The 25,236-nt window shown below is 42.3% G+C and overlaps 1 protein-coding gene across 5 annotated transcripts in view; it reads right to left on the bottom strand.

Annotated features, from left to right (window-relative positions):
* LOC148862222 (lysine-specific demethylase JMJ29-like) overlaps positions 1-25,236 on the bottom strand; it is a 66,118-nt gene that overhangs the window by 7,968 nt on the left and 32,914 nt on the right. For 4 of the 5 annotated variants that reach the window (XM_088986823.1, XM_088986825.1, XM_088986824.1 and 1 more), the window contains one exon: positions 17,056-17,117. In XM_088986823.1, coding sequence (XP_088842949.1) covers positions 17,056-17,117 — 62 coding nt within the window. Of the gene's footprint in view, positions 1-8,722; positions 8,806-17,055; positions 17,118-25,236 lie in introns of all 5 variants that reach the window. The other variant, XR_016113448.1, reaches the window with a different exon arrangement.

Below are 25,236 nucleotides of genomic sequence, written 5' to 3'. Positions count from 1 at the left end.
TCTGCAACTTTTTGAACAGTCCTTTCTTTTCAAAAGGCTGTTTTTCTTCTGATCATTAAAGGAGAAGGGATGAAACAGTGCCATAGACTTTCACCAGTGTATTGCCCTATTCATGATGCAATCCTTCAAGGCCTGGCTGCTCCCTTCCTTCTCTTGGAATAATCTAGCATTACTTTCTTCCCAAACTGTCAAGATCAAAGCTGCTCTTGCACACCTCCACATGCTTCTTCCCCTTTTATGGGACCAAGAGAAGGTAGATGAGTTGAACAACAAGCTTAATTCTGTTGGCATCTCCCACCTACACCCATATAAGGAGAAAAGCCAAACCCAAAGCTCTGCAGTGACATCACAGGATAGAAATAAATGATAACAGTCCTCACCATGGCATCTACAAAGAGTACACCAATTAGGAGAGATACAAAGAAAGGGTCTTCTCTTTTGTAGGTTATCCATGGTTTTGACTTTCCCATGGCACACTTCCAAACAAAAAGCCATTACCTTAGGGGAGACCGGCCTACACCAGACTTCTTTCGGAAGGGAAATCCTATTGAGAGGATGCAATGCAAAGTGACTTAAAAAAGGAACCAAAGGAAAATAGCCCTTTAAGGTGAGGGGCCCAAATCCTCTTGTCTGGCAAAGAAGGATACTACCACACTTTTTCAAGGAGGCAAAGCAAATTAGACAAACAATCAATTTCCCCGTCCCTTAATCCTCGACGAAACCAAAATCCCTAGACAAAGGCAATAGATTTAAAGGAGAGGGAAGGAAATTTGAAATCACCTCATTTTTAGACAAAGAAATAAAAAACAAGGAAAAAGTTCTTTAAGAGGGAGATCCCCAACCCAAGTGTCTTCCCAAAAACAAACAGAATTACCAGAACAAGTATCATACATTCATACCTGACACAACTGAGAAACTATGGGAGAATTTTGTGGATTACCTTGCAAGGTGTTGCCATGTTAGCCCTTCTTGATCCACTAGGGTCACATCCATTTTCAAAGCAACCATGTATACTCTTCAACACTTCGTGCCAAAGCCTCCAAAGGTCATCTCCATAACTACTTCCCTAGCAGAGCCAAATTCTTTTTGATCAAATTTCCTAAACCTAATCCCCCTTACTCTTTGCTTCTACCCACAACTTCCCATCTGATCAAATGATATTTTTTTCCCTTCTCCCGGTAACCAAATTTCTTCGCTTCCCTAGGCAGTATCCTAAAGACAAACTAGTAATAAGTAGGTAGGTTTGTGAGGGTAGCTCTTATCAATGTGATCCTTCCACCAAACGAGATATAATTCTTCTTCCACACCACTAACCTCTTCTCAAACTTCTCTACGACTGGAGTCCAAAACCTACTCTCCCTAGGATTTGCCCCTAACAGAAGCCCTAAATAGGACATAGGCCGAGACAAACAAAATTGATCCCCGTTAATGCAGCTCTTTTCTAAGTTGCTTTTCAAATTGGTGATTTCTTCAAAGGCCTTAATCAACTCCTTTAAGTTTCCCACCTTCTCACTAAAACTCCCATCACAACAAATCATTAAATCATCTGCAAACTAAAGATGGGTAATTTGAACTTGGATCCTGCCTATTCTCCAACCACTTATGACTTCTTCCCTATCAGCCCTAATGAAAATTCGACTGAAATCATCAACTACCAAGGTAAAGAGAAAAGGTGAAAGGGGATCCCCTTGGGCTGGAAAGAAGCCCTTACCACTCCGTTTACTAGGAGGGAATAATTACAGCTACTGACACAACCCATCATCCATCTGCAACGCCTTTCCCCAAACCCACATTTCCTCAACACCTCTAATAGCAACTGCCAATCCACCAGATCATAGGAATTCCCTAGGTGCAACTTACAAACAACACTCATTTTCCTGGTTCTCTTCATCTCCTCCACAAACTCACTTGCAATCAAGATTTGATCAATTATCTAATGTCCTCAAATGAAGGCCCCTTGGGCCTGACTAATGATGTAAGGGAGGGCTTCTTTAATCCTCAAAGAAAGAACCTTGGCCAATATCTTATACATACTTGTCACTAAACTAATTGGCCTAAAGTCCTCAGGAGGGAAAATCAGAATTCTTTGGGATTAGAGCCAAAAAAGTACCATTGATGCCTTGGCTAACTACATGCTTGTCTGCAAACTCCTAAAAGACATCACAAAGATCACCTTTTATCACCTTCCAACAGCCTTGGTAGATGCTATAGAAAAGCCATCCAGGCCTGGAGCTTTCAATCTATCCATCAAAAACACTGCCTTTTTAATCTCTTCTTCCACAAAATTCCTTTCCATCCACCTCATCCAATCTTGGCCAATCAACCCCTTCCATTTTAAGCCTCTCGTTCAAGGATCATCTATAAATTGATTTAAAGTGATCCACAAACATCCAGACAATATCCTCTTGGTTAGAGAACACTTCCCCTCCTTATCTCTAGCTTCAACACAAAAATCTTCCTTCTCTCATTTGCCATATCGTAAAAGGACTTGGTATTTCCTTCACACTCCTTAATCCACCTATGCCTTGATTTTTGCCCCCAACTTAATTCTTGCAGCACCTCTTCCAATTCTTTCTTCAATTGTCTCCTCAAATCTCTATCATTCTCATCTAGCCCAGTCTGGGAGTCTATCTCGTCCAACTCCACTATCCTAGAGGTTAAGGTTACTTTTTCATCCTCTATTCTCCCAAATCGATCCCTATTCCACTCTCTTATTTTGGACCTTAATTTCTGCAGCTTCTTGTGAAATCCTACCCCTTTCCACTTTTCTCCCCCCAATGCCTCATTCCACCACGTTTTTACATTGTTCACAAAACTTGAGTGAGTAAGCCGCATATTCTCGAACCAAAACGATCTGGGTCCGTAGCTAAAATCCTCCATACCTAATCTTATAGGACAATGATCCAAGATTACCCGGGGAAAAGCTCTAGACACTAGGTTGCCCCAATAATTCTCCCAGGCTAGGCTAAAGATGAATCTATCCAACTTTGACCACAAAGGAGACTTCCTGTAGGTTAGACCAAGTGAATCTGGCTTGTAAAAGCGGAATTTACTCTAACTCACAATACACAATAAAGCTATTAAACTTCCTCATAGTAGTCATAATGAACTGTTGGGGATTGCTAGTTTCCTCAAAAAACAACATAACATTAAAATCTCCTCCCAGACACCATGAGCCTTCCCACAAAACCTGAATTGTGTATAGCTCATCCCACATGTCATTCTTTTCCTTATAGGTATTGGGCCCATAGCTATTAGTTAACACCCACATAGGTATTAGGCCCACAGATATCAACTCCTCCACTAGTTCTACTACATCCTCTTTCCATAGTGTAACAATCCCTCCTAAAAGCTTCCCAAGAAGGGTATGAAATCCAACTAACTCCTCTTGATCTCCATACACTTCTCACCCACCATCCATCTAGTTCTGGCAATTTTGCTTCTTGTACAAGTACAATGTCAAGCTTTTCTCTCTTTAGCAGATCCATAATGACCCTCCTTTTCCTTGCACTCCCCAATTCTCACATTCCATCAAACCAATCACATCGACACATATCTTAAAAAAACCATCAACCAATAACCACTACTCCTTACTTCACGCCCTTCCTTCTATCTCCCCTACCACTAAACTCTAAATTCACTTCAGATATTTTTTTTTCTTTTCACCCTCTTGGTTTCTTCACCCTTTTCATTATTCATTTTCACCTCTCCTATTCTGCTAGCCCTTACAAACGTCTGACCCCTCTCATCGGTGGGACCCTCTTTCAAGGTCTGAAGCCTTCCTATATCGAAGTCAAACCCTTCCTTACCATCACCCCTCACAATCTCATTGTACCCTACCACATAACCTTCCTTTTGACTGAGTTCCTCAAACTCTGCACAAATCAGACACCAGATTTTATAACTCTCCCCCTTTCCCCTCATTGCAACCTTCCCCAACTCTTTCCTCTATTTTACCACTTAGATGGGATGTCGGTACACCGGTTTTAGGCATAACACACCAAGTAGTAACCAAAAATAAATTGACATCAATACCTAAGTGAGGAAGGAGAGCACAAGGACCACTTGGGATAGATTGTTGACCGACTACGACCAATTTTAGTGTCGGTCCCCTACTAGGCGATTCCTACGGTGTGGACATGGTAATGCAAACACCATCATCTTACCTACAATCTTGTAGACCCAAAATATGTTTAACCCTTCCTGGAACACCCAAAATCTATTCATATCTCCCTAGAAAAACCAACAACACCACCTTCGTCTTCAACGAACAAAGTCTCCGTACTCAAACTCCTTCTCACTAACAAGTTTTCCTTCGCTTGCAAATCCATGCTGCCAAAACTCAAGGTTCCAAATGAGTCATCTGAGTCATATTCATCATTGTTATCTACTTATACCCAATCTGTGTTTTCCAACTTCTCCATGTCGCTATACCTAATGCACCTTGGATTCTATTCCTCAAGGGTTAGGTGATTCACCATTTTTTGTTGGGATCCATTGAAAAGAACTGTTGGGCTTCACACTAATTTCAATAGTTTGTTGCTAAGAGTTGAGCTTGATGAAGAAGATGATAGATTGTTAGAGGCGTCAATCAAATTCTCCACCTTGGACCATGTATGGTTTTAAGTTAAAATGTGACTTTAAAATCTTAAGAGGCTTGGTTGTGGGCTCGGTGTTTGGCCCATCCAACCCAATCTCCATACTAATCATTGGCCCAAGTTAAGAAGAAAGGCCCACTGGCTCGGAGCCTCTACATGTCCCATCTGATCACACATGACTCAGTAATCCACCATCTCTGCTAACTCAAATTTCAGCGCCCATGTTTCATAGCTCAGGACGAGGAATAACAACTGCCTCTTCTTTACTTCCCTCACCAATATTAACTGCTATTGTAGCATTATTCCCAACCCCCACCTGTGCAATGTTTCTACTGCAAGGCAGGAGGTTTCAGGTATTTCAAACCTTTGACCTTCCATCTTCCCCACATCTTTTTGGCTCCCTAGTAAATGCTGCCCATTTTGGTATAATTTCCGTTCGAATTTGAATCTTCCAATCCCCTTGTTCCACGTACAACTTCTTCAACCTTTTCCCCTCCCTCCATTCTAGCCTCTCTCCACAAGCTTGCTTCAATGGAAGAAGCCAACTAAACTGATACAAAGATATCTTCCACCCTTATTTGCACCTTCCTTCAAGCTTCACCCAGCTTAGAAGAATGGCTACAGAGTGGAGATCTCCCCAATAATCACTATCTAGTCGCTGTCCACACATCAGTGCAATGGATTATGCTACTTCTTCCCTCTAAAGATGAGAAGGCAGCCCAATTATGCGCACCAGTACCTCGTCTTCAACAAAGTAATCCTTAGAGTTAGAGAGAGGATTCCACCTAAAGATTGTGAAAGCTCCTAACGCAGTCTAAAGATTAGCAACTGAGAGGCCTACTTTATTCTCTTAGTAGAAGTTCAAGACTGCTAAAAGTCTTGAACCCGAATAGATTTCAGGTTCGGAAATAGGAGAAAAAAGTATAGAGGAGAGAGGAGAAAGAGTATAGAGAGAGCAGTAGAACACAAGAATTGAAAGGAAGGACAAAATCTGAATATTCTGCTGCCGCCACTTCTATTTAGTATTTATAGGTTATGCTAGTTACATGAAAGGACAAATCTGCCCTTGGTATTTACATAACACATAAAACAATATAAAACTGAAATATAAATAACAACGGAATAACAGATTGACCATCAGCTAGCCCTGGGATGACTAGGGCACATTCTACCCTACGAACAGAGTGGGTCCACAGTTGTGGGGCCCACATCAGTGTTCTCTACACTCCCCCTCAAGTTGGGAATAAATGTTTATCATTCCCAACTTCGATAGATCCGCCTCCACCTTCTTTCTTGATACGACTTTAGTGAGGATATCTGCTAGTTGCATACTGGATGTGACGTAAGGGAGGCAAACTTCTTGAGATGAGACCCTCTCTCGTACAAAATGTCGGTCAACATCAATGTGTTTGGTTCTGTCATGCTGCACTGAATTATGTGCTATATTAATAGCTGCTTGATTATCACAATACAGCATCAGGGGCTTCTCATACTCAATACCCAACTCCTCAAGTAGAGATCTCGGCCATAGGATTTCAACCACTCCATTAGCCATTGACCTGTATTCTACTTCAACACTAGATCGGGAGACAACACTTTGTTTCTTACTTCTCCAAAAACCAAGATTACATCCCACAAGAGCACAATATCCTGAGGTAGACCTTTTGTCATCAACATTCCCAGCCTAATCGGCATCCGTATAAACCTCCACCTTCATGTGGTTATTGTTCTTGAACAGTATACCCCTACCCGGGCATCTCTTCAGGTATGCTAATATCCTTTCAGCCGCAAGAAAATGTGTAGTTCTAGGAGAATGCATGTACTGTCTGACAACACTAACATCATAAGTAATATATGGCCGAGTGAGGCAAAGATATAGGAGCTTTCCTACCAATCGCTGGAACATAACCTTGTCTTCAAGAGGCTCCCCACTCTCTGCACTAATCCTGTGGTTCTGTTCAATGGGTGTATCCGCAGGCTTGACACCTAACATTCTAGTTTTTGCCAGTAGATCTAAGACATATTTCCTCTGAGAGATAAAGATCCCCTGTTTGGATCTAGCAACCTCAATACCCAAAAAATACCGAAATACACCAAGGTCTTTCACCTCAAATTCTTGATGAAGGAGTTGTTTAAGGGACTCAACCTCATGGCTATCATTCCCTGTCACCACAATATCATCAACATATACTGCAAGTAGTGTCAATGAGGACTCTACCCTCTTGATGAATAGAGTATGATCTGACTGGGCCTGTACATAACTGAACTTCACAAGGGCTAGTCTGAATCTATCGAACCAAACCCTAGGTGACTGCTTCAAACCATATAAAGCCTTGTTGAGCCGACAGACCTTCTTAGCTATTTCTGCATCATAGAATCTAGGAGGCAAACGCATGTAAACCTCTTCCTGTAGGTCTCCATTCAGAAAAGCATTTTTCACGTCCATTTGGTATAAAGGCCAAGTGTGACTTGCTACAAGGGATAATAGGACTCGAATGGTGGTCATCTTGGCTACCGGAGCAAAAGTCTCCAAATAATCTATACCATAAGTCTAGGTGAACCCTTTTGCAACTAACCGAGCTTTATACCTCTCAATGGATCCATCTGCATTGTGCTTCACGGTAAATACCCATCTGCAGCCAACTGGTTTCTTTCCTTTGGGCAGATCAACTAGCTCCTAGGTGTTATTTTTCAACAGGGCATCCATCTCAACCTGCATTGCATCTTTCCATTCCGGGACGGATAGGGCTTCTTGCACTGTTCTTGGAATAGGGACATTGGCAACAGAACTAAGGTACGACCTGTGGGTAGGAGATAGGCGATCATAGGATAAAAACTGGGGAATACAGTGGGTTGTAGATGAGGTACAATGTCATTTCCCTTTACGGATGGAAATCAGAAAGTCAAGGTCATCTGCAGGAGGTGGAAGAGCAACAATAGAGGAAGTCTCTGTGGGCCCTGAGACTGTAATACCTGGACTTGGAGCTATAGATGTGATTAGAGCTAGCATGGACTGCTGATGACCAGGATCAACCTACTAGAATCGCATGTAATAGACCATCAACTCCTGATCCCTCTGACCACCCTCACCATTGCAGCTCTCATCGCCCAATAGAATAGGTAAAGGAACTACCCCACTCTCACTGCTCTCCCCTTGAAGAAAAGGACTCAAACTCCCACTCTCACTGCTCTCCCCCTGAGGAGAAACCTGAGGATAATAGGGTGTCTCCTCAAAAAAAGTGACATCCATGGAGACAAATTTCCTCCTTGAGACAGGATCATAGCCACAATAACCCTTTTGAGTTTGTGCATAACCAAGGAAAATATATTTAGAGGCCTTGGGTTCAAACTTGGAGTGATGGGGTCCGAGAAGTTGAACAAAGCAGGTACAACCAAATGTTTTAAGGGGAATAGAAAACAACTCCTCACTTGGGTATAGAAGGGAAAAAGGAGGTCCCATATCAAGGACTCGGGACGGAACCCGATTAATAAGATATACTGTCGTGAGGATAGCATCACCCCATAAGCGAATATGGACATTGGAGGTAAACATAAGACTTCTAACCACCTCCAAGATATGCTTATTCTTCCTTTCTGCAACTCCATTCTACTGAGGTGTATGAGGGCAAAAACTCCGGTGTATAACCCTATCATTAAGAAGGTAAGATGCCAATGGTTTAGCAAAGTATTCCTTTAAGTTATCGGATCTAAGAACTTCGATCTTGGCATCAAATTGGGTTAGGATCATTTGGTGAAAGTTTTCGGTCAGGGCAGGAACCTCATCTCGTGAACGCATGAGATAAACCCAAGAAAAACGGGTATGATCATCAACAAATAACAAAAAATATCTGTACCCACCCATGGAAGGGATGTGATAGGGCCCCCAAACATCAATATGCACAATATCAAAAGATTTATTACTCTTTTTATTACTCAATAAATAAGACTTTTTACAATGTTTAGCAAACTCACAACTTTCACACTGCAACTAAGACAACTCAATAGATTCAAAAAAAGCAGGAAACAAATTCTTTAGAGACCGAAAGGACAAATGACCCAATCGGTTATGCCAAAGCATAACCGAACTCACACTCTGAGAAACAAAAGACATCTTCTCTACTGACTCTTCCTGATGAGACCTCTCCCCGAGAAGATAGATCCCATTCGTCTCACGACCAGTCCCAATCAGCTTCTTCGTCCCCAAGTCCTGAAAAACACAGCAGTCAGGGAAGAAGGTTACTGGGCAGTTCATATGCTTGGTAATACTATTGATTGAAAGAAGATTAGTATCAAACTTATGAACATGCAAAACAGATGACTGAAAGAATAATACTCATGTGGTCGGATGCACCAAAATCTATTACCCAACAAGGGTCAAATAGTACATGGAGCTGAGACATGGTAGGCTGAAGCTCAAGTACCTGAATGTGCGAAGGCAGATGTGGCAGGAGCTGATGGTGACTGCGGTGGCTGAGCTGAACATCCAACTTCCTATTCTAACTGTATTAGGGCAGCCCAAATTGCAACTAAGGTCTCTAAAGGTGTTCCTCTTGTGCCAAATGAGGATGCTGAATCAATGTTCACGGCCACATGAGCATTGCCCTTCTTGCTTCTCAACTTTGCCAGAACTAAGTGAGGATGCAGTTTCCAACATGTTTCTTTTGTATGTTTGGGTTTCTTACAATGTTCACATACCACATCCTTTTTGTCTTCCTTCCTCCTGTTGTTCTTTGAATCACCCCTGATTTGGGTTTGACAGCTACAAAGGTTGGTGTGAGAGGTTGAGGTTGCATCATAACTTTCCTTATGGTCTCTTCACTATGTACTAAGGAGTATGCCTTAGAGAGAGTCACACTAAAGAGCCTCTAAGTGATCAATCTCACGCCACAGAGACTGCAAGGTATAAAAGTATACTGAAATCGGTTTCTCTCCTTGTTTAAGGTTTTTCACTTCACATTTCAATTAATATGCTATGGCAACATTAAGGGGTTGGCAAAAAGTTTCTTTCATAACATCCCATATCACCTTAGTTGTCTTTGCCCACAAGTAATTTTGGCTAATATGGGGTTGCATAGAATTACACAACCATGTCATAACCAAGTAGTTTTCTTGGATCCACTTGGTATACGTAGGATCTCCCTTGGGGGGTTCTTTCACATCTCCCAAGAGGTACCCTAATTTACCTCTTCCCCCAATAACCATCACGGCTGATTGGGCTCATTCCAAATAGTTTGATCCATCAAACTTTACAGTTTTAATCTGACCACCTGTCTCAGAAACACTACCATAATTGTTGTTCCCAAAACTGCCTTTTGCCTGATTTTTAATCTCCATCTCGATTAAGTCTCAAAAACAACACTTGGACCACCAATCACAATCAAAACAGTGTAGGACCAATCTGTATTCACAGTGTATGTGCACAAAACAGGTAGAAATCTGATCTGAAACCAACTAGCAAACACAACAACAGCAGTCCGTACAGTTCTCACCCCTTAACAGAGTTCGAAAACCCCAAAAGGATCTAAAAAATCAGCTTAGAAGCAGATCTGATATGCTTGGCAGAATTAGGGTTTTAATCAATCCTTAAAGAAAACATTTCAGTTGCACATTCCAATCAGTACGGTACAGATAGACTGGTAGTAGGTTTAATATGAAACCCTAAAAGATGATCAATGCTAACAAAACTTGAGGACAGCTCCAAGTAAATCGCAAGGTTCAGTCTAACATTAGGGCTTGCCGCAAGCTTATTAGGGTTTGCCGCAAGATCACTTTCAAACCCTAGAGTAGGAGAAAAGAACCCTAAGGCAGTTCGGCCCAACAGTAGGGTTTGCTGTAAAACCCTACAGAATAGAAGGGAGAAAACCCAATAATGGTTCGGCTACCCTTTCCAGATAGGTCCAACCTATCCTCTCCGATAGTACTTCTCTTAGAAAATAGATAACTTACAAGAAAAAACTATTCGCTGCCTTCCAAGGTTACCCGAACCCTCTTCTCTGATTCTTCCTTATCACCAACACTCTGCAATCGTGGCACGTCTTCAACAGCTGCTAAACCCTCTGACGATCTCCAAGAATCAGTCCACGAACTCCACTTTCTCAGCTTCCAGCCCTAGGGGATTCTCATGTGGTCGGCTGGACTAGACCCGCATGAGAAACCCTAACCTTGCTCTGATACCAAGTAGAAGTTCAAAACTGCTATCAATCTTGAACCCTAATAGATTTCAGGTTCGAAAAAGGAGAAAAAAGTATAGAGGAGAGAAGAGAAAGAGTAGAGAGAGAGAGCAGTAGAACACAAGAATTGAAAGGAATGACAGAATCTGAATATTCTGCCGCCGCCACTTCTATTTAGTATTTATAGGTTATGCTAGTTACAAGAAAGGACAAATCTGCCCTTGGTATTTACATAACACATAAAACAATATAAATAACAATTGGAAAAATAGATTGACCATCAACTAACCCTAGGATGACTAGGGCACATTCTACCCTACGGACAGAGTGGGACCACAGCTGTGGGGCCGACATCATTGTCCTCTACACTCTTGAATATCCATAGAGCTTTACATTTATCAAATCAAATGGGGTTATAATGCACTCAGTTTTCAGTCTAAGATTCAAGGGTAATAAATGTGCAATTTTCCTCTAATCTGTAACTTGTATTCCTGTTTGAATTATAAACTAAGTTTCCCATTCTTCCTTCCTCAAGTTTTTTTTATCAATAACATTTTCATTATTTCATCAGTAGAAAATTTACAAGTGGAAAACAAGCACACTTATCTTCCAAGAGTCACAAAGAGCTTCAAGAAAGGAAAAAAGAAAAAGACACTAACATTACAGCTTATCCCAAAACAATGAATCCCTTTCTGCCCCTTGTTTAGCTAAACCGTCAGCTAGAGAATTAGCCGATCTTTTAATCCAACATGTCTAAACTTCCATCTCCCGCACCAGCCACTTGAATTTCTTCCCCTCATTATTGTACTTCCATAAATCATTTTGATATTTAGTCAGCCACCCTATCACCACCTCTGAATCCCCTTCAATTATGAATTTCTTGATGTTCAATTCCTTACCTTTCCGGACTCCTTCCATAACTGCAAAGATCTCAGCTCTAAGGGAGTCACCCACTCCAATTGGGCCTGAGAACATAGCAGAGATGACCCCATTTTCATCCCTATAAACACCCCCGATCCCCGATTGTCCCGGGTTTCCCCTACTACACCGATCAAGTTTAATTTCAAGAATCCACTAGGTGGGGGGGGGGGGTCCAAGCGAAACACATTGCTGACTTGGTCTGCGTGCAATTTGCAATTTCACCCCATTTCCTCAACATGTCATCCATAGTGTAATCCGTGAATAGTTCCAAACATTTTGGCCACGATACCACCCTAATATGTATAATAGCCCTCAGATCTGCTGCTCCTCTCTGAGTTTCTTTCTTCCCACAGTGTCCAACATACTGCAGCCCTTAGTCCTCTCCAAATTGTCCTTCCCCTTCTTATCCACCACCTGAAAAAGGAAGGGGAGAAAAGGCTCTGCAAGTCTGATGGGGGATTCCAGCTGCATCCGAATAAGGAGATAGCCCAATCATAAATTGACCTCGCGAAGTGGCAAGACACCAGTAGGTGAAAACCATTCTCCCGATTCGCTTTACACAGAACACACCACTGAGGTGACAAACAAGTATTGGATCTCTTCTTTAGGAGTAGATCATTAGTGTTGATTCTTTCCAGATAGGCTTCCCAACAAAAACTACCAACCCTAGGGGGTATAGCTCTGCACCAAACCTCACCAACAGGGAAAGGGGGAAGGGTAGAACTGGTGGACGGACCTAAGACATTGAAGAACGAAGCACAAGAGAAAATGTCATTGGGGGTAGGTGTCCAAATTCTAGAAACCGCCCTAGTGGGGTCTAAGACAACGTTTTCAAGAAGTGCAATAAGGCTCGAAATACAGTCGAAGTCTGAGTCCCTCAAATCCCTTCTTAGACCCTAGTTCCACCCAATCCCAGAAGTGGAAGAGGACAGGGTGGTGAAAGACGAGATCGACTCATTTTTCAAATCAGAAAGAGCAAACAAAGATGGAATTTGATCCTTTAGAGGGGCGCTCCCAACCAAGGTTTGTTCCCAAAACTTTATGGAGTTACCGGAATTCAAACCATACCTGATATTAGGGAAGAAAACTAGTAGCAGGTCATGAATGGCTTTCCAAGGAGAATTGCTTGTGGTCCTAGCTCTGATTCCAACGTCCCATCCATTGTGTTCCAGCCCATGTATACTTGCCACTATTCTAGCCCATAGCTTCTCCTTCTCCATAGGAAGCCTCCACATCCACTTCCCCAACAGAGTCATATTCCTTCTCCTAATACCACAAAGAGAGAGGTAGTTCTTTTTCCAGCATAACAGTCTTTTTTCAAACCATTCCAACACCGGGTTCCAAAAACTCTCTCTTGGGATTATCACCTAATGGCAACCCTAAATAGATCAAAAGCCACCCCGAAACTTCACACCCTAGCACAGTCCACCCCATCTAGCCCCAAACCCGAATTTAGCTAAAACTTTCCTCAAGAAATCACAGTCCACCAAGTCATAAGCCTTTTCCAAGTCCAGCTTACAAACCACTCCCTTCTTCTAATCCCTCTTAAAGCTCTCCACACTCTCATTAGCAATTAAAATTTGATCTGTATTTTGTCTTCCACTCACAAAAGCTCCGTGATAGTGTGCAATGATATCTGGCAGTACTTTCTTTAAACTCAAAGACAACACTTATGCAATGATCTTATACAAGCCATTAACCAAACTAATTGGCCTAAAATCCTTCGGGTGGGAAACATCCTTCTTTTTTGGAATTAAGGCTATAAATGTAGAATTCACACCCGGATTGACAATTCCTCTCCTGAAAAACTCCTCAAACACCCGCAAGAGATCATCTTTCAAAATATCCCAACAATCTTGATAAAAAGCAATTGTGAACCCATCTGGCCCTGGCTTTTGTTCTATCCATAGAAAACACAGCCTCCTTGATCTCTTCTAGATTAAAGCTTCCTTCCAACCTTCGCCTGTTCTCCACCCCTACATTTGGCCAATCCAAACCTTCTACCCACACCCTTCTACTCACAGGCCTTCTTAGAATAGATTTGAAGTGCCCCACACAGGCCCTGGCAATCTCCTCTTGCTGTACTAACTCAACTCCATCTACTACCAATTTGGATATAAAGTTCTTCCTTCTCCTGCCATCTGCTAGAGAGTGGAAATACCTATTGTTTCTGTCTCCCTCTTGCAACCATTTACATTGAGATTTTTGCCTCCAGCTAATTTCCTCCTTATGCAGGCAGTCCTCTAACTACCTTCTCAAGTCTCTCCTGAGATCATTGTCTTCCTCTCCAAATTCTCCCCTTTCCTCTTTAGAGTCAAGGGTTTAAATCTTATCCATCAGGTCTCCCTTTCTTTCTTCTATCCTCCCGAACTCCATCAAATTCCACTCCTTGATTCTTGCTTTCAAGAATTGTAGTTTCTTATGGAATCTCATCCCTTTCCATTCCACCAACGGGTTACACTCATGCCACCACTCCCTCATTTTGTTAGGAAACCCTGGATGAAGTAACCACATATTTTCAAATCTAAAGGGGGTAGGACCTCCACACCTTTCCTCCTTGCATAACACTATGGGCCAGTGATCCGAGGTCACCCTTGGGAGAGCTCTAGCATCCAAGGTTCCCCATCTTCATACTGTGAAGTTTCCAAGTTTAGCTTGGATATTTAAAGCCTCAACTTCTACTCTATTCTCAAGCAGATCCAGCAAAGCCTTGTCCATCTCAAAAGGTGTTAAAATAAATGTGCTAATCAACTTTAAACTTGCTGTTAACAGATCTGCAACTTTCCTCCAGTCTAGAATGTGAGCTGAAGCTTTAACTATCAGTTTACTTTCCCAATCACCTCTCTGTATGTTTACTCCCATTCTGTATTTACCTACCCCAACTATCACTAAATGAGTCTCTTGCTTATTATTGCTCACCATACTATTAGAACTGCTTATCTTCCTTTTTACTATTACTTCTCTTTTAGCACCCAAGCGTTGCAGCAGTTCACATCAGGCGCCATGAACTGCCTTCCAGCCCCGACTCTTCCTTCCTTCTGGGAAGCAGACCATCTGCTTTCTACCCTTGCCAAAAAATTCTATCAAAGAAATAAAATAACCTTTAAGGTTTGTCTTACACTCTACAACAAACCTTCTTCCAGTTTCTGAGAGAAGCTCTTTCCAACTATTTTGTTTGCCTTTGTTATTTGCACCTTCTACAAACTCCTTGAACACTTCAATTACCCCCAAACCTTCTAACAACACCATCCCTCTCTTTGCTTCCCCGATTTCAAGCTCAGCTGACCAGTTAATCTCAGTTCCTCAAATAGGAGCTCCTTAGATTCAATCTTCAAAGCTTTTTTTCCAACGGCCTACCTCCACAAATTCCCCCATCTTCACAAACTTGCGACTGTTTTGCTTCTTCTTCCTCTTCTCTCTTCTTGAAACCTGATTTCTGCTACTCTCAATCGATTCTATGGAAGCATTCCTTCCTCAAGTAATCCAACAATCTACATTGTATGTTGGCTTTCACTATAACCACAGGCTCCACTCGACTCTCCTTTGTAGTTGTTCCCCCACGACAATACAACTCCTCAAGTAACATGCTAACATCCTTCCAGTCTTGACTCTGTCTTCTTCACGAGAAGCATAACATCTATTTCTTTCCTTTTCCAAAGAACTCAATCAAAGTTAGATAACACCCCTTAGTATTCTTCCTGCTTTTGACCATATATGCCATACCTTCCTTTGTTTCAACCTCTTTTTTGTTGCTTTGCTTGCCTTTTAAACTTGCTTCTTCCACAAAACTCCTGAACCATTCCACTACTATTACCCTAGTCACCAGAACCATTGCCCTCCGCCCTTAACTTGTCTTTAAGCTCATCTTACCTCGGACTCCAACTTCCTCGAACAAGAAATCCTTAGCTTCAACCTTCAAACTTCTTCTCCACCACCCTACCTACATGAAACTACCCTCCATACCTTCAGTTCCTCAAACCATTCATGCAAAAATAAAGAATCAATTTGCTGTTTCTACTAAAATATTTCGCTCAAATAACGCCCAAGAATAATATGCAAGGTGCATTTCAATCATACCTCAAGGTCCTCAACCAACATGACATTATTCACCATACCACTTCCTCTTATTCCCCACAATAAAATGGGGTAATTGAACAAAAAAATCATCACCTTTTGGAAGTTATAAAATCTCTTCTTTTTCAAATGTATATGTCCAAGTCAAAATGGAGTGATGATGTTCTTACCTCTTGTTTCCTAATAAAACAAATGCCTTATTCTATACTTCATGGTATCAACATTTTCTGTATTTTTCCCTTCCACTTCCCCACATCCTCTGTCCTTTATCTTTGGATGTGTTTGTTTTGTCCCTAAACAAGGACCTAAACTTGATAAACTCGATATTGGAGCTATTAAATGTATTTTCCTCGAAGATTGGAAGGCCCTAGAAATGGAAAAAAGGGAAGGGGCAGATCCAATGAGAGGATGCCTGGAAAATTCCCTCAAATGCGAAAGTATATTCAAGAATAGGAAAGGATGAAGAAAAAAATGAGAAACAGTGAAGTGGAGAAATTGGTTATTTGGTTACTGAGAAGGTTTGGTTACCAAGTGGTCTAGATCATACTCCCACTTAGATCCATCTATTGCACTCCATAAAGATAAGAGCATCTATACCACTCAGATCTGTTTTGTGATAAGCTGCAGTGCATATTGCTTCCAATCTACTTTTCCATGAAGAACAAAGCATATTAAAGTGGACAGTCATTTTCTGTGGGAGAAGATAGTGGAGATATTACAACACCATATGCAAAATCACACGACCAGTTGCCTGATTTGTTAACCAAGAGTTTGAGTCAAGCTCAGATTATATTTGTAAGAAGCTGGAGTTGCATAACATATATGCTCTAGCTCGAGGGGCAGTACTGAGAGAAATTCTAAGCATTTTGGGTAATATTATAAGTGTTTGGGAAGAAGGGCAGTTTGGCCATTTCCCTTCTCCTTATAAGGACATTATTCCAGTCCAGGCAAGTTTCATTAAACCGGGGCATGATTGTAAACCACTTTAATTAGTGAACGTATATATAGGCCAACTGCTAGGAGAGATTTTAATCTTTTGTTTGCCTCATAAGCAGATTATCCATTCTCTTTTTCTCTTATTCTTTCTGTTTTATTAATAAACAAAGGAAGCAATCTAGACCTATGCTGAAAAAGGGTCATGCCATTGCGATCCATCGCAAGTAGCCACTTGGGTATGAACAATGGTAGCAACATAAATTACAACAAAACTACAGTGAGAGATCAGAGAACAATAAAGCAGGGCAATGCTTATTTAATGTTTTCATATATGCTTGACATTTGAAATTACTTACTTTGTAAGCTGCTCCAAATCTTCCACTGTTTTCCTTATTGCAAGGAGAGTCATTCTCTTTACCTGTTCCACAGAACGCATATTCAGAAATGGGTTACCACAACATGAGGAGGGCCAAAGCATCTATGTTACCCATCATGATTCTAGCTAGCACTGGCACAGTTTGCAACTGAATTTTCAAATTATTTTAACACAATACAAATTTTGTATACCACTAAACCAAGGAAGCTATACGAAAGAAGAAAGCAACCCAATCAGATGATCCTATTTGAAGAAATAAATGGCAAAGACTAGGCAACCTATCAATGCTCATTAGCACTGTTAAGTCATGTCCAATACACAACCATCAAGACATGGACCATCCAGAAGCCATAAAAGCACTAAATGAACCATGGGAACCTCATCATATAACCGTACTTGCCAAGGCAATGCCTAGGTGGGCACCTAGGCAATTCTGATAGTGATAGGTTCTTCCTATGAAAGGGTTCCTTCGAGAGGAACTGACCTCCAGAGAAGAAGAGAAAATGATGAATTGAAAAGGGTTTTTCTGACATCCCTTATTACATGGCCGGTAAGTGCTTATACACTCTGCTCAAGTAGTTGCATGTTCTCTGCTTAGGATGTCACATAGGATTTTCTATCCTATGCCTTAAATCATTCCTAGGAAGATGGCACATGTGCCCTGCGATAGTAGACCTGTTTAATGGTGGGCAAATCGCACGTGATAGGTGAATGGCTTGTAGCTGTAGTTGTGGGCCTGCTATGGGTCCTAACAGCTCCCCCAATCTTCAGATGGATCTTGTCCTCAAGGTCTAAATGGGGAAACTCCTCTTGCAGCTTGAGATAAGGTGCTTCCAATTCTTCCAAATCACTAGTGCTTCTAGATAGGGACCATGTCCGCAAGTGGCATCTTCTGCTGGTAGGGGCTTCCAAATCACTAGAGCTTCTGGGATGACATGTCCCCCTCTTCTAGTTCTAACACAACAAAAGTTTACAATGTGTAGTGGCTCGATCACTGAGGAGCCTTCATCAGTGAGGGGCAGGAGATAGCACCCAGCTTCAGGCAACATTTCAAGAGAGAACCATGCAACACTAGATGTATTTTCGATGAGGGAGATCCAATCAATATGCAACCTGTCCAATACACTCCACGACTTTTAAGGGCCCAAATTATTTCAGAGACAGCTTGTTCCAAGCCCTTCTGGCTACAGTAGCTGATGATACAGATGAAGTTTGAGGAAGACCGGATTCATGACCTGAAATTCAATAAGCATGTGCTTAAAAGAATAAAATCTTTTCAATAATTGTTGGGATCTCAGTAAATTCGACTTAAGTTCTTGCAGAATAGCATCCTGTTGGAGCAAGTATTCTTTGGACGTTGCTACCATAGTTGACCCCTTTTTGAATGGCAAGACAGAGGTATCTTGACCATATAGGGCCCTGAAGGGCATCATCCCATCTGAGGACTGATAGGGCCCGGAAAGGTACCAATATCACTACCACTGGTCCTTGATGGTGACATGATTCAAGGCCCAATAACCCACATAGAACTGCCAAGTTCACACTCTTTTTAACTAGTAGCACGGGAGAGGAGAAAGGGCTATAGCTAGGCTGTATCAACTTCTTGGCGAGTAATCCCTCAACCATTCTCCGAATTTCCTATTTATGGTCGTGGGGATAACATTACAACCTGACATTAGTGGGGGCAGTCATGGGCAAGAAAGGAATCCGGTGAGCAGGAACACCACAACAAACTCAGTGAGCACTCCCCTCAATTGGGAAAAATATGGGTGGTCTTCCTTGGGCCAAAGGGGCTGTGACAATGTTGGGTTGATTGTTACAGCCACCAAATGCACGAAAATGGATTGTTCGGGTGATAGGAATCGATTAGCACCCTTGAAGACTTATTATAGAAAGAAGAAGGCCCCATTATAACAGGTTCTTATATGGTACTTGGAATTTGGAGTAAATTAAACGCCAAGGGTATTTTTGCCATTTTATAATTTTTATGTAGGGTCCAATAACAGGGTTTGATTGTCTATTTATAGTTTGTATATGTTTAGAATTTCAAAGTCATTGCATAAGTAGGATTAGAGTTATTGAGCGGCCACGTTACATAGTCGGTATTAAGTTTGGATCACGATTGCATGTGTTACTTGGTCAACCACTAGTTTAAGAGTTGGTGCAAATTTAAACTATGTTGTCCTCTTGCTGCCTCTTTCAGTTGTCACGTCTAAGGTTCAAAGTATCGATACGATACAAGTTTCAGTCGTATCGTATTGGTAGTTAGAAACGGCCAAAACTCTTTTTTTTTTTTAGTTTTTTTTTCAAATTTTGGATTTTTGGGAAGCTTTTAGCATGCTTTTTATTATTAAAAAAATTGGGGGTCCGAAACACTTGGAAAAAGGCGTTTCAGACCGTATCTTTTTCAAAAGATACAATACAATACGCCCGATATGGGGCGTATCGTATCAATACTTTGAACCATGGTCATGTCAGCATAACTCTTTTTCTTATCAATAACACTTTCATTAATTCATCAGTAGAAAATTTACAAGTGGAAGACAAACACACTTATCTTCCAAGAGTCACAAAGAACTTCAAGAAAGGAAAGAAGAAAATACAAAGATACAAGGACACTAACATTACAACTTAGCCCAAAACAAGGAATCCCTTTCTGCCCCTGGTTTTGCTAAACCGTCAGCTAGGGAATTAGCTGATCTCTTAATCCAACATGTCTTAACTTCCATCTCCCGCACCAGCCATTTGAATTTCCTCTTCTCATTGTTATACTTCCAAAGATCATTTTGTTCTTTGGTCGGCCACCCTATCACCACCTCTAAATCCCCTTCAATTATAAGTTTCTTGATGTTCAATTCCTTAGCTTTCCGGGCTCCTTCCATAACTGCACATATCTCAGCTCTAAGTGAGTCACCCACTCCAATTGGGCCTGAGAACATAGCAGAAATGACCCCATTTTCATCTCTAAAAACACCCCCAATCGCTGATTGTCCCGGGTTTCCCCTACTGCATCCATCAAAGTTTAATTTCAAGAATCCACTAGTGGGGGGGTCTAAGCCACACTCATTACTGACTTGGTCTGCATGCAACTTGCAATTTCACCACACTTCCTCAACATGTCATCCACAGTGTAATCTGTGAATATTTGCAGAGATTTCAGCCACTGTACCGCCCTAAACTGTATGATAGCCCTCAAATCTGTTGTCCCTCTCTGAGTTTCTGAGAATATCCTAGAGTTCCTTTCTTCCCACAGTGTTCAACATACTGCAACCCTTAGTCCTCTCCACATTGTCCTTCCCCTTTTTAACCGCCACCTGAAGGAAGGGGCGAAAAGGCCCTGCGATGGGGGATTCCAGCTGCATTCAAATAAGGAGAAAGCCCAATCCCACAATGACCTCGCGAAGTGGCACGACACCATTAGGTGAAAACCAGTCTCCCCATCTGCTTTACACAGAACACACCACTGAGGTGACAAACAAGTATTGGGTCTCTTCTTTTGGAATAGATCACCAGAGTTGATTCTTTCCAGATAGGCTTCCCAACAAAAACTACCAATCCTAGGAGGTATAGCTCTGCACCAAACCTCACCAACAGGAAAAGGGGACAGGGTAGGACTGGTGGACTGACTTAAGACTTTGAAGAACGAAACACAAGAGAAAATGCAATTGGGGTTAGGTGTCCAAATTCTAGAATCTGCCCTAGAGGGTCTAAGGCAACGTTATCAAGAAGTGCAATAAGGCTCGAAATACAGTCGAAGTCTGAATCTCTCAAATCCCTTCTTAGACCCAAGTTCCACCCAATCCCAGAAGTGGAAAAGGACGAGGTGGTGAAAGACGAGATCGACTCATTTTTCAAATCAGAAAGAGCATACAAAGACGGAAATTGATCCTTTAGAGGGGCGCTCCCCACCCAGGTTTGTTCCCATAATTTTATGGAGTTACCGGAATTCAAGTCATACCTGATATTAGGAATAAAAACTGGTAGCAGGTCATGAATGGCTTTCCAAGGAGAATTGCTTGTGATTCTAGCTCTGATTCCAGCGTCCCATCCGTTGTGCTCCAGCCCATGAATACTTGCCACTATTCTAGCCCATAGCTTCTCCTTCTCCATAGGAAACCTCCACAACCACTTCCCCAGCAGAGTCATATTCCTTCTCCTAATACTCCCAAGCTCCAAACCACCACACGACTTACTCTTGCACACAATTTCCCAGCTAACTCTATGATCCCCCTTCTCTTCCCCAGGCTCCCACAGGAAATCTCTCATTAACTTCTCTAATCTGTTAGCAATCTTCACTTGGGATTTTAAACAACGACATGAAGAAGATGGGTAAGTTAGCAAGCGTGGCCTGAATTAATGTAATTCTCCCGCCAAGAGAGAAGTAATTCTTTTTCCAGGATACCAATCTTTTTTCAAACCTTTCCATCACCGGGTTCCAACAGCTCTCTTTCTTGGGATTATCACCTAATGGTAATCCTAAATAGTTCAGAAGCCACCCCGTGACTTCACACCCCAGCACTTCAGCACTCACCCTGATCTCTCCCTCCTCCAAATTCACCCCCACTACACAGCTTTTCCCAAGGTTAACCTTCAAATTGGACAGTTGCTCAAACATTTGTATCACCGACTTTAAATTCCTAATAAACCTCACATTACCACCTTCACAAAACAAAATCGTGTCATCAGCAAACTGTAAATGTGTGAGGGGGGTTTCCATCCTCCCAACCCTCCAGCCTCTAATGAGCCCCCCAGAATCTGCTCTATGAATCAAATTCCCCAAAACCACCGCAATTAAAATGAACAAGAAAGGAGAAAGGGGGTCGCCTTGTCTTATACCCCTACTGGCTAGAAAAAAATCTACCACTGTCCCATTCACTAGCACTGAATAATGACAATTCCAGACACAACCCATGATCCACTTACACCATCTAGCCCCAAACCCGAATTTGGTTAAAACTTTCCTCCAGAACTCCCAGTCCACCAAGTCATATGCCTTTTCCAAGTCAAGCTTTCAGAACACTCCCTTCTTATTATCCCTCTTAAAGTTCTCCACACTCCCATTAGCAGTTAAAATTTGGTATGTAATTTGTCTTCCACTCACAAAAGCTCCTTGATAGTGTTCAATGATATCCGGAATTACCTTCTTCAGCCTTAAAGACAACAATTTCGCAATGATCAGGTACAAGCTATTCACCAAGCTTATTGGCCTAAAATCCTTCGAGTGGGATGCATCTTTCTTTTTGGGAATTAAGGCTATAAATGTAGATTTCACACCCAGATTGACAATTCCTCTCCTGAAAAACTCCTCAAACACACGCAAGAGATCATCTTTCAAAATATCCCAACAATCCTGATAAAAAGCCATTGTAAACCCATCCAGCCCTAGAGCTTTTGTTCTATCTATAGAAAACACAGCCTCCTTGATCTCTTCTATATTAAAGCTTCTTTCCGTCCTTCTCTTGTTCTCCACCCCTACATCTAGCCAATCCAAACCTTCTACCCACACCCTTCTACTCACATGACTTCTTAGAATAGATTTGAAATGCTCCACACAGGCCCTGACAATCTCCTCTTGTTGTACTAACTCAACTCCATCTACTACCAATTTGGAGATAAAGTTCTTCCTTCTCAGACCATCTGCTAGAGAGTGGAAATACCTACTATTTCTATCTCCCTCTTGCAACAAATTACACCGAGATTTTTGCCTCCAGCTAATTTCCTCCTTGTGCAGGCAATCCTCTAACTACCTTCTCAAGTCTCTTCTGAGATCATTGTCTTCCTCTCCAAATTCTGCCCTTTCCTCTTTAGAGTCAAGGCTTTCAATCTTATCCATCAGGTCTCCCTTTCTTTCTTCTATCCTCCCGAACTCCATCAAATTCCACTCCTTGATTCTTGCTTTCAAGAATTGTAGTTTCTTATGGAATTTTATCCCCTCCCACTCCACCGACAGGTTACACTCATGCCACCACTTCCTCACTTTGTTAGGAAACCCTGGATGAAGTAACCACATATTTTCAAATCTAAAGGTGGTAGGACCTCCACACCTTTCCTCCTTGCATAACACTATGGGCCAGTGATCCGAGGTCACCCTTGGGAGAGCTCTAGCATCCAAGGTTCCCCAATGTTCTTCCCAATCCAAAGAGAACAGGAATCTATCCAACTTAGAGCAAATGGGTCTAGATTGGAGATTTGACCATGTAAATGCCTTATGCGCTAGGGGAATCTCTTTAAGCTCAAAGGCATCCACAAAACTGTTAAACTTCCTCACGCTTTTTGTCACCCTCTAGTTAATCTTATTGGACACTTCCGAGAACCTTATCACATTGAAGTCCCCACCCATGCACCAATGCACATCCCACAACCCTCTAACATCAGCCAGTTCCTCCCACAGCTCCTTTCTCTCTCTGTAATCATTCTATCCGTAAACATTTGTGAGCACCCACATATAATCATCCTCTTGTTGCTTAAACTTTATGGAAACTGAGTACTTTCCGATCAACTCCTCTATCCCTTCAACCACATCCCTCTTCCACATTGTTACAATCCCCCCGGAAGCACCCCACGGTGGAGCCGCCACCCAGCTAATCCCCCTGGCTTTCCATACACTCCTTGCCCATTTGTCACTAAACACCATTCTCTTAGGCTCTTGCAACAGCACAATGTCTAGGTCATACCGTCTTATTACCTCTTTTATTGTTGCTCTCTTCTTCGCACTCCCAATTCCCCTCACATTCCAACTAAGAATCTTCATTCCACTTCGTTTTACAAACCCCTTGCCACCTACCCGCTACTTTCCCCCTTTCCTTCTATCTCCTTTTACCTCGAGCTTCTTGTCTCCTTCTACATCTCTCTTTAGTCTCTCTACTTCACTCAACCTCCTCTTCTTTGTAATGATCGGCATCTTCCTCTTCTGTAAACTTTCTTTCAACTCGTTCAAATCCTCCAGCCTACAACCCAACTTCCCTACAAATTCTGCTATCGTGTCTTCTCTCACCGATTCCACCACCCCTACTTGCCTTTCCTTCCTCTCCTCTATTCCCACCTCAGTTCTTTCCTCTCCAACCTTCCTCCCCTTACTGTTACCTCCCTCCTTCCTTGCTTTCTCCCCGTAAACCTCTCCATCTCTACCCGCATTCCTATCCCTCCTCTCTTCCTTCCTCCCCTTCCCTCCTCCATATCAGCTGCCCTTCCACATCCTTAAACACTCTTTCAATGATGTGTCCACTTCTATACCTTTCTTCCCGCACCTTCCCACAATCCTTCCTTCCCCTCTCCCCCTCCTCAGAGAGCCCGCCTACAAGCTCGGCGGCACATTCATGGGCTACAAGACATGGTACAGGAACGGAATCTGGAACCAAAGACAGAGGAGACACATTAGTAGCACAAACCGAAATCACATGGTTACCTAGGACTGAAGGACAAGCTAGAATAGGACTGCTCCCGACCTCGTTCTCTTGTTCCAAAGGTTGGTAAACAATTATCTTCCTGAGTTGGTTGGGAAGTACTTCTGTCCTTTGGTCAACTTAGTGATCTTTCCATTCTACCCCCAGGTCACCCCTAGATAGCATATTCCTACTCTGCTTTCGATTCTCCCGGTTTTCCCCTTCTGATAAACCTTGCGCACTCTATGGTATTGGGAATGAGATAATCCAATTGCAGTCTTCACCCTGGAAAAATATTGCAATATTTCACCCTTCCATATCACCTCCAGCACAGATGCCTTCATCGTTTACACTGCCCACGCTAGAGCCATCAACAGATAGGTCCTCCAGTTCACCATCGTCTTCACCGCACTGCACCCACCCTTCAAACTTCTATTTCTTCTCTTCAGTTCTTCCCCTAGTGAAACTTATCTCCGGCCTCTCTGAGAAGCCTCGCACAGGGTTAAGCTCCTTCAAGCTGTGTCGGGAGACCCACTGTAACGCCCCCTTCTTTCCTGGTTTCCGACGCAGCGCGCATTCCCCCTTTTGGCTCGCGGCTAGGGACGATGATAGACCGAAACCGATGTCTATCATAGTCGAAACCCAGTAACGTGTTTCTTTAGTGGCTCATGCACCTTATAAACAATCTGAGTCAGGCCCGCCGGCCTGTTTGGGCCTTTAAGAATACCATTAGCAGCCCACATGGGCTTTTGCTTTGGCCCATTTGTAAGCACATGCGA

Source organism: Nelumbo lutea, chromosome 4 (assembly GCF_056320005.1).
Source record: "Nelumbo lutea isolate HS-2025 chromosome 4, American lotus-T2T, whole genome shotgun sequence".
Classification (NCBI taxonomy): Eukaryota; Viridiplantae; Streptophyta; class Magnoliopsida; order Proteales; family Nelumbonaceae; genus Nelumbo; species Nelumbo lutea.
The sequence above is the reverse complement of the archived record's forward strand: the minus strand, read 5'-3'. Positions and strand labels throughout refer to the sequence as shown.